This window comes from Diachasma alloeum, unplaced genomic scaffold (genome assembly GCF_001412515.2).
Source record: "Diachasma alloeum isolate Michigan unplaced genomic scaffold, Dall2.0 Dall_scaffold_00800, whole genome shotgun sequence".
NCBI classification, from domain to species: Eukaryota; Metazoa; Arthropoda; class Insecta; order Hymenoptera; family Braconidae; genus Diachasma; species Diachasma alloeum.
Window position 1 is genome coordinate 100191 of NW_021680930.1, and position 10001 is coordinate 110191.

Here is a 10001-nt window from a genome sequence, read left to right on the forward strand (position 1 = left end):
CCCTGCTCCAAAGAGCAGAAAAAAAATTATCAATAATTATTATCATTATTTTTTGCCTCTAACCCCTTCCACCTCCCTCCCCCACACTCCGCCGCCCCGAAACAGAAAAAACAATTATTATCATTATTTTGTGGCTCTAAAACCTCTTCGTCCTCTCCCCCTCCGCCACTGTGCTCCGAAAAGGTGAAAAAAATTATCAACAATTTTTATGATTATTATTTGACTCTAACCCCTTTCACCCACTCCCTCACACCCCGCCGCCCTGAAAATGAGAAAACAATTATTATCATTATTTTTTGGCTCCATAACCACTTCATCCCCTCCCCCTCCACCTCTCTGCTCCACAAAAGGGAAAAAAAATTATTAACAATTTTTATGATTATTATTTGACTCTAACCCCTTCCACCCCCTCCCCCTCACCACGCCACCCCGAAAAAGAAAAAACGATTATTACCATTATTTTGTGGCTCTATATCCCCTTCGTCCCCTCCCCCTCCACCACTGTGCTCCAAAAAGGTGAAAAAAATTATCAACAATTTTTATGATTATTATTTGACTCTAACCCCTTTCACCCCCTCCCCCACACCCCGCCGCCCTGAAAATGAGAAAACAATTATTATCATTATTTTTTTGCTCCATAACCACTTCATCCCCTCCCCCTCCACCTCTCTGCTCCACAAAGGGGAAAAAAATTATTAACAATTTTTATGATTATTATTTGACTCTAACCCCTTCCACCCCCTCCCCCTCACCACGCCACCCCGAAAAAGAAAAAACGATTATTACCATTATTTTGTGGCTCTATATCCCCTTCGTCCCCTCCCCCTCCACCACTGTGCTCCAAAAAGGTGAAAAAAATTATCAACAATTTTTATGATTATTATTTGACTCTAACCCCTTTCACCCCCTCCCCCACACCCCGCCGCCCTGAAAATGAGAAAACAATTATTATCATTATTTTTTTGCTCCATAACCACTTCATCCCCTCCCCCTCCACCTCTCTGCTCCACAAAAGGGAAAAAAATTATTAACAATTTTTATGATTATTATTTGACTCTAACCCCTTCCACCCCCTCCCCCACACCCCGCCGCCCCAAAAGTGAGAAAACAATAATTATCATCATTATTTGGCTCTATAATCCCTTCCGCCCTCTCCCCCTCCGCCACTCTGTTCCAAAAAGGGGAAAAAAATCAATAATAATAATCATTATTATTTGGCTCTAACTCCTTTCGCTCCACTCCCCCACACTTCGCCGCGCCAAAAATAAAAAAACAATCATTAATGTAATTATTTAGTTCTGTAACACCTTCACACCCTCTCCCCCTCGCCACTGCTCTAAAAAGGAAAAAAATCTATCAACAATAATTTTCATTATTATTTGGTTCTAACCCCTTCTGCCCCCCTTCCCTTACACCGCGCCGCGCCGAAAATGAAAAAACAAAAATTAACAATAATGAGTATTAAGATTTGGTTCTAACCCCTTCGCCCCCTCCCCTTCTCCCGCAGCATTTAAAAAATGGAAGAACAAAAATCAACAATGATTTTAACCATTATTTTTGAACCTCATCTCTGACTATCATTTCTAACCCTCATTGCACCCTTATTCCTGACCCTTATTTTTGACCCTCAGACTGATCCTTATATCTGACTTTTATTTTGACCCTTATTTGTGACTTTCAATGGGAAGTCAAAATATTCCGGTCAAAATATGAGGGTCAAACTATAAGGGTCAGAATATAAAATTTGACTATAATGGCCTGGATTGAAGGGTCAGAATGTAAGGGTCGAAAAATGAGGGTTAGAAAGACTTGGGGATGAACCCTCCCCTTCCCTGGGCAATCTGACAATCAGCACTGCATAATTTAAAATAAAATAGCAATGAGATCGGTGATCGATCTTACATTTTAAGATCAATTTGAGTACTTAAAAATTCGGACAATCCGGTCTTACGATTCGGACATTTCGGTCTTAGAATAAGACCGGAGTTTTTGCAGTGTCGGCACGGTCCTGGACAGCACCATGTCAGGCAAAAAAGCAGTCACTGCCGCCCTGCAGAAAGCGAAGTCCGCAGTAGGCACAGCAAATTCAATCCTCCATCGTACGAAAGCTGAAGATTGATACTCCAGAATTAAGCTGTTCGACAGTCTAGTTTCATCTACGCTGTTGTATGGCATTCAAACCTGGGGCCCTGCTCATCTCGACGAGATTGAAAAAATCCAAACGAACTACTTCAAGCGTATCTTTCTCCTCCCCAGGAATACACCCGGCTACCAGATAAGACTTGAGTTGGGGGTCCAACCTCTCGCACTTCGAGCTCTGACCCAGATCTGGGACTGGATTCATCGCATTCTGAAGATGAAGCATGATAGGTGGCCTTATATATGCTTGTTGGAGATGATACGCCTCTCACGTACCCCAATCTGCAAACCCGAATTCAACTGGGTCTCCAGATTGCATGACATCTTCGCTGCTGCTGACCTCCCCTCAATGTTCGAACACCTGGACCCAGACTTTTGGTTTGACAGAAGGCAGGACTTCATCAATACCATATCGTGGAAGCTGAGGTCTACAGACTACGTCAGCTACCTATGCTCCTGCTCATCACAAGTACAGGTAATCCGAGGTATCTCGGATACGACTGCCAGTTACTTGTTTTTCAAGGGAGGGATCATATGAAGAGAATTGCCATCCAACTCAGATTAGCTAATATCTTAGTTTGTGGAATTTCCCTCAACGGCATCACCCACAAATTGACCACAGGATCCGCATCCCGTTTCTGTGACATGAATGCTCTGGAGACAGTGGAGCATTTGATTCTCCACTGTCCAGCCTACGAAGTCTGGAGAGTGAAACACCTTGGAGAATTACTAGCTACCGTCCCACCTCAAGTCCAACTCCTCAGAATTCTCTCCATCCCCAACCCCAAAGCCCTTTACAACTTCGTTACAGAATCCCTGTCCAACAGATCCGTTCCCCAGCACCTCCAACAAGCTTGACAGCCTATGTCAATTGCATTACAACTGCTTTGTTATTTTGTCGCTTAACTGTAATTTCTGCTTCTGTTCCAGTCGCTTTTGCCTGTTTCTTAGATAATGCTTGCCCCATGATGCACGGTGAATACTTGATTTCGATACTCACCGCCTCTTATAGGATTCCGTTTCTCTCGGCTGCTGCTAAACGTTTTGCAACTTATTTCAATTAGCTCTAACTCTCATATTTACTCATTATTTTTTTTCTTATTATTTTCTTGCTAGTTTACCATATGCTGCTAATACCTATTGTAACAATGCACTGTGCACCCTCTTGCTACAAGAGATTTTCTGTAATGTCATAAAGCAATAAATATACTACTACTACTACTCTAATAGTTTGATGAGATAATGAATTGCAAGTCACTTTCAAAAGTTGACAAATTGAACATAAACTTCGAGAAACGATGACCACTTTGGCTCGAGTAATTACAGTAAAAATATAGTTTCACACCTCTTGGATTAATGTTTGAACATCTCACGATAATTTTTATAATATTCTCGGAATTACAGGGACGAAGCAGGACAATTTTACAAATTTACAATGGAGTTTACCTACCTTCTCAATTACATCACTTGAAATTTTTAATTTCCATCGCCCCTAAAACAGAAATAATTATTGTCAAATCAAGAACTATGTGATAAATAATGAAGAACTAAAAATTTCACCGCATACATTTTCGGTTTTGTACGAGTATCATGCTCCGATTATCGGAGCAATCAAAATATTCGAATTGCTGAGAATAACGATAACGTTTGAGTAAAATAAATGGGAGCTATTATTATACGACACTATTCATCACAGAAATGGAACAAAAATGATGATTTTACTTACCAATTTCGGAAATTGTAGAGAGAATTTATCACATAGTTCAACATAGTGAGGTAATGTTATGATTTTCACTATTTTCGTCCATAAATAAATGATAACGACACTTGTTTGGAAAGGAGGAGAATCTTCAAATAAAGAATTTCTATTTTTAAGAAACTTTACAGTCCCTATGACTCTACACAATGTAAAAAAAAAATTTACATGCAAACTCACGTGGCGATGACATATCATAGCAGGATAGTGCGTAACTGGAATCCTATTGCGCAACAAACGGAGTCGATCCTTTTTTGTGCCATGAAATTGAAAAAAACCTAGTTATCATCAAAGGTTTGATTTGTGTTACTCATGTATGCGGAAATATTTATTTTTCATTCAATCCCCTAACCAGCAATTTTCACATTCATTAAAATTTTTTTATGCGGATTGTTCAATTTTTACTTTATTATTATTATCTTTTTAATTACTATCAGTAGAAAAAAATTATACAATATGCATTTTTCTGGATGATAGATTTTTTAAACACTGTTGTAATTTTAAAAAAAGACTCCTTTGCATAAAGTGTACTCACATGCATTAGAATAAGGTTAGAATGGTTGGAAAAGAAAGGAAGCAATGTGGATAGATTTTGAAACGATTAAGGTAATAAAAATATGTAATAGTTGATAATTTTGCCACTCGAGCCCGTTATTCTCACAAAAGAGAGAAAATCCATTTCAAAACTCCGAGCGTCTCTGTCTCGCGCTATTGCCATAAGACCAAGAGAAAAATCGAAGTTGTTTTGGTCATTGCGTAATGATTCTTGATAATACAACACTTTATTAACCGATGTATAGAAAAGAATTTTTTCATTGTCATAAAAAATATTTTTTTTAGACAAAAATAGAAAATACGTCAGTTTTCATCCATTACTTGGTGAAAAATGATGTGAAAAATCGAAAAAAATTCTCAGAGCACGACAATCACATAAATTCTTGAATGAAAAAAAAAAGTTGAAATATCGATTTTTAGCTGAGTTACAGCCATTTGTTTAAAACAGAGCGCGTGGTGCTGCGCGCGTCCCGACAAATAAATGTTAATATCTCGAAAACTAATAGTGATAGGGACATGAGTCTAAAACCATTCTGTTCGCCTCGAAATTATCTAAATCTTTGCCGCTGCATGTCTCGATCACTTCTCAATAGTTTCCGAGATATTTTAATGCAAAGTGACCGCTCCAAGGGGCATTTTGTTAATAAACAAAAACCACACCTTGGGACTTGATCACATTTGATCTACGCGTTATTCTGAGCATTTAAAAAAAATCATCGAAATCGATAACTTATAAAGAAAAATCGACAACAAACCTCTTTTTCCGACGCGCTCCGACTGGGCTATTCCGTAGTTCCTACTAGCTTAGTTGGGTGCGTAACTCAAGACCAGAGTTCTAATCCCGGTTGAGCAGTGTGGGATTTTTTCTGTCTAAATTCTAATTCTCTGAATTTTTCTTTTACCCACATGAAAAAAATATATATACACAAATATATGTCACTTATATCCGCTTATATGTGATACTAGGGGGCTTCGCCCCCTGTTTGCTTCGCTCGCCACCCCCTCCTCCCCATCTTCTTGGTCTGTTTAGGTGTTCGTATTGTATAGCAACAAAATTGATAGAATGATGGAGCTCCTTTGAAAAATTGAGATTTTTATTATTTATAAAAGGCTCCAACCAACGCCTTTTGTCTTAAGACTTATCCATTTATTTATATAGAATGGGATGAGGTATAATTGATCTCTTATACCTTTTTAAGCATTTGACCGCCATATAATACCGATATGACCCCATATGAACTTACAGAGAAATAATCATATTTATGTCATTAGGCCCGATAAACCGCGATTCTAACCTCGCTTTGCTCGGTTAGATCGCGGTTTTCGGGCCCAACAACATAAAATATCATATGTCACACGGCGATAAAAGCATTCTCTGGCGAATGTGATTATAAAGCCTGATTCGCCAGATAATACTTTTATCGCCTGATGACATAATATACTATAAAGAGGTAGAGATAATAATTCATCTCATCATCAAGCTCACAGATAAAGTTCGAAATCAGGAACGTCTCCGCAATTTCTAAACCTCCTTATTTTTTCATTATATAGAGAGATACTTTCCGGCAAAAAATGCAATATCTGAGAAATATGTTGGATACATGTGTGTACATATATGCCACCGGATATATCTAACATATACCTGGTATACAAGGCGGATATATTCAAGAGATAATTCCGGCAAAATCACTACATCTTACTTATAAGCTTTGACTGATATTTTTTTCTATGCGGGTACGGACATGTGAAGTGAAGAATAAATAAGCGAAACACGAGGATTTCTTATATACAATTGGAAGTTGATGTAACTTGGATCTTAGTTATAAATACACTGTTCGATTGGGTTCATATTGCGATTGCCTTCGTGATCTTTGTTTTATGTCGTTGGCATCGAATCATTCGGTTTGAATTTTTCAGGTTTGTTTTTATATTTACCCATGTTTATAGTGTATACATGTCGAGTAATTGCTTCTTCCGTTTTTTATCTAAGCCGAATTGGACGTTTCATATGGCGGACGAATGGTTTTCGGACCCGCAAAGGAGTCTAATGTCGATGTTGATGGCAATAATAAAAGATGGCAACTTTTTCAGGTTTCGGCACCAACAATTCTATGTTTTTTCCCTTCCAAATTAAGTTACCGTATGCTGTACTTGATATGCAAACGTATTTTATGACATACGCCTACTTGTCACCGATGGTTTATTTATTGGCATGTCAGAATGCTTGGATCTGTCTTCTCATTACTACACAACTCCACATCTGCGGACAACTGTCAATTGTGGAGCACAGGATAAGGACTATGCCATATGCGAATGATGATCAGGAGAGGAATATGATCTTCAAATCGGTGGTCGACCTGCACACGAGATCAATTTGGTATGTGAGTTTGAGATTGCCTTTTCTATGAGTCTACACATTCAATATTGCTGCGTGTTGGCAGGATGGCCAAGTCGTTTGATGACAGCTTTCATTTCGTTTTACTAGTGGATCTCGTCGTTATGACTCTCATGTTGGGTTTGATGTCATATATTGTCATTATCGTGAGTAGTTTTATCCGTTGATAGTTACCTCAATAATTAGTATAAATAACTTTAAGGGAGGAGAAATGGAAGAGAGCGCCATTGGTCCTTTGTACACCTTTTGTGGGCTTGCAACTCTTGGCTTGATCTATGGTTATTGCATCGTAGGAGAGGCTCTCATATCCGAGGTTATTTCAATTATTGTTAATCTCTGACAAGCGCACACGGTTTCGAACCCTCGGTGTATAGCCTCCCTTCAATAGCCTCCCTTCAAAAGAAAGAGTATCATTTCTAAATATCACGATAAACGAGCAGTTCGACAGATCGCAGCAGATACTCCCGATGATTTCGCTTCTCTAAGATTTCAGTTGGGGAAATTGATTCCCCCCACCAGTAACAATCTGAGCATTTGTAAGTAACGTGTGGGCTCCTCTACGCCATAGGAATGCGCAATACACTTAAATCGGATTTAGGCAAAAAATTCGGTTATGAAATTTTTAGTTTTAAGTAGAATTCACGGAAATTCATGAGTTTTCAGTGAGAGTGAAATGGAAATTCCATAACTTGATTGAATTCTCAGTGAAATATGAATACTCAGAAAAAAATGACATGAATTTTCAATTTTTCCCTAAATTTTGCTGATTTTTCTGAACTTTCATAGAATAAATGAACTGAAAAATCAAGTATTTTATTGATTTCCAGATCAGAAAATCAATGGAGGATTTCGTTTTTCAATGATAAGGTATTCTGAAGTTTCAGTGGAACTTGAACACGATAAAATTTACACGGAATATTCAGACGAAAATTTTTAAGTGTAGGACCACCGGCGGTACGGGAGAATTTGAACAGACAGATTCCTTCTCTCTGTTCCTCTTTTTCCTCAGTCGAATTGTAGAAATATGAGCAGGGGTTTCCGGATCACTTAAATTCGTGGAATTCGTACACTCGAAGCTGAAATCTTAGAGGGAGCTGAAATCTTATTCACTGTACATTCATCTGTTACTCCCTGAGGGTCGGTTTGTTCATGTACCTTTTGCTCTAAAGGCCCGTTTAACAAACGGTCCGTTTGCCCAATCATCCATTCCGCCAGAGCGCTCTATGTGTTATTTCAATGGACCGTTTGCTAAAGCTCCTTTTGCAAAACGGACCTTTAGAGGAAAAGGAACATGAACAAACCGGCCCTGACTCCACAACTGGATGGTCAGTCTCCGAAAAAGACCGCCGGTTGAAGGCCGAAAAATTGTATACAGTGACCAAAAATTGACCATCTTTGTCGGTTTTTGACTTAACGCATTTTGACGACCACTTGGATTCGTGAAGGACGCATCTCAGTGATAACAATCACAGGCAAGAATTTTCCCACTTGCGGATGAGCAACTGAGTCACTGTTCTTGTTGTGAATGATATTTAGACATGTAACCACTAAAAGCCTACTTTAGGAAGTAGAATTTGGAGTTACAAGCAGGTTTCGCGAAAGTGAAATTATTCCATACTAAATACAGTTGATTTCAATGAATTTTTCAATGAATCTTCTGAGTCAACATAATCGTGTGTGTCTGTCAGGAGGAAAAAATCTTAAATTCATGAATAAATCAGGCTCTTTACATACATAGAGCAGTAAGATTTACACCGCCTACGCTGAATGTATGTGGTATGAGGCATCAGCGAGTTTCAGAAAGGGAGTGATGATTTGCTTGCTCGAGTCTCAAGAACCACTTCGTATGACAGCTGGGAAATTCTTTGTCTTCTCATTACCTGGTTTCACCAATGTACTCTACACAATACAACTATTGGTAGACTACAGATAGTTGCAAAGAGATAATGCTACACTGTTAGAAAATGACTTGAAATTTCAAGTAAAAAATCTTAAAATTTTTAACAACGATCGAATAATTCACATGGCATTTCCATTGATCCGGTTATCGATAAATCAGTCAATTTTCTTGAATATACAATGAAATTTGATTTCTTAGGTTCATACGACAATGCAAATAACTGGAAATCGTGAAAATTCAGGCAACTTTTCTTCGGAATTCTTAATCTCTTGAAAATTTAATTGAATGTAATGCTTAATTTTTACGATAGATGCGAAAATTAAAATTGTCATTGGAAATTCAATGATCATTCATCATGAAAAACTTAATTTTATTGAATTTCCAAGACAAATGAGGAATTCCATGAGTAATTTACTCTGAAATTAAATTCAAATTCCGAGTATTGAAAATTCAAATACATCTGTTACTCAAATTTCAAAAAATTTCTAACAGTGTAGTAGGGGGTTCCAATTCCACGTAGTTGGTCATTTCAAGCCTCACTGCTGACGCAAGTGCTCCGCAAATTTGAGACAAAATCATTCGGACATTTGCGTTTTGATTCGGAGAACAATTATGGATGATACGACCTCCGATGGTGTAGGTACCTCAGAAAAGAATTACGGAAAAGCTTTGCAACTATCGAGAGTCCTCTATAGTCCTAGAATGTAGGATGTCCTAGAACTCTCGTCGAAAACCCATCCCATTTGACATTTGAATTAATTTGTTGTGGGAAAGATTCTCATTTTAACGATGAATTCGATCGAGGCCCTGATAAAATTATCAAATAAGTACTCTATCGATGCGAAAAATGAAAGGACAACTTTCAACTCAGAATGTCATCCTTTTCCATCCTCAGAAAGGGAGGATAAGAGTTTTGGGACATCTTATAATAGAATGAGTTTTCCAATCAAACATTTTAATTGATTAATTGTTAACAGATTCTCAAAACTGCAATGGGATATCTCTCCATGCTCAGGAAAGTTACAGAGTGATTTTATTATCACATTACATATTATGATGAACTATACTCTATAAACACATTTCCTCACGATTGTCTTTTGCTTTACGTTTTCAACAATGATAAGAACGGAAGAACTTTGATGCCTTGACGATATTTATAACAGACCGATTTATCACTGTATCCTGTCTGAATCGAACTCGCTGCTCTTTATTTTTCATTATTTCGTACAATAAGAAGTGATCGCCCGAGTCGAGGA

The 10001-nt window shown here is 38.0% G+C and overlaps 1 protein-coding gene across 1 annotated transcript in view; it reads left to right on the forward strand.

Annotated features, from left to right (window-relative positions):
- LOC107044780 (odorant receptor 13a) overlaps positions 1-9776 on the forward strand; it is an 87961-nt gene extending 78185 nt beyond the window's left edge. Inside the window, exons 2-6 of the mRNA XM_015266809.2 lie at positions 6542-6827; positions 6892-6991; positions 7048-7158; positions 8584-8739; positions 9723-9776. Of these exons, the coding sequence (XP_015122295.2) occupies positions 6542-6827; positions 6892-6991; positions 7048-7158; positions 8584-8739; positions 9723-9776 (707 nt within the window). The remainder of the gene's footprint in view (positions 1-6541; positions 6828-6891; positions 6992-7047; positions 7159-8583; positions 8740-9722) is intronic.
- The last annotated feature ends 225 nt before the right edge of the window (positions 9777-10001 follow it).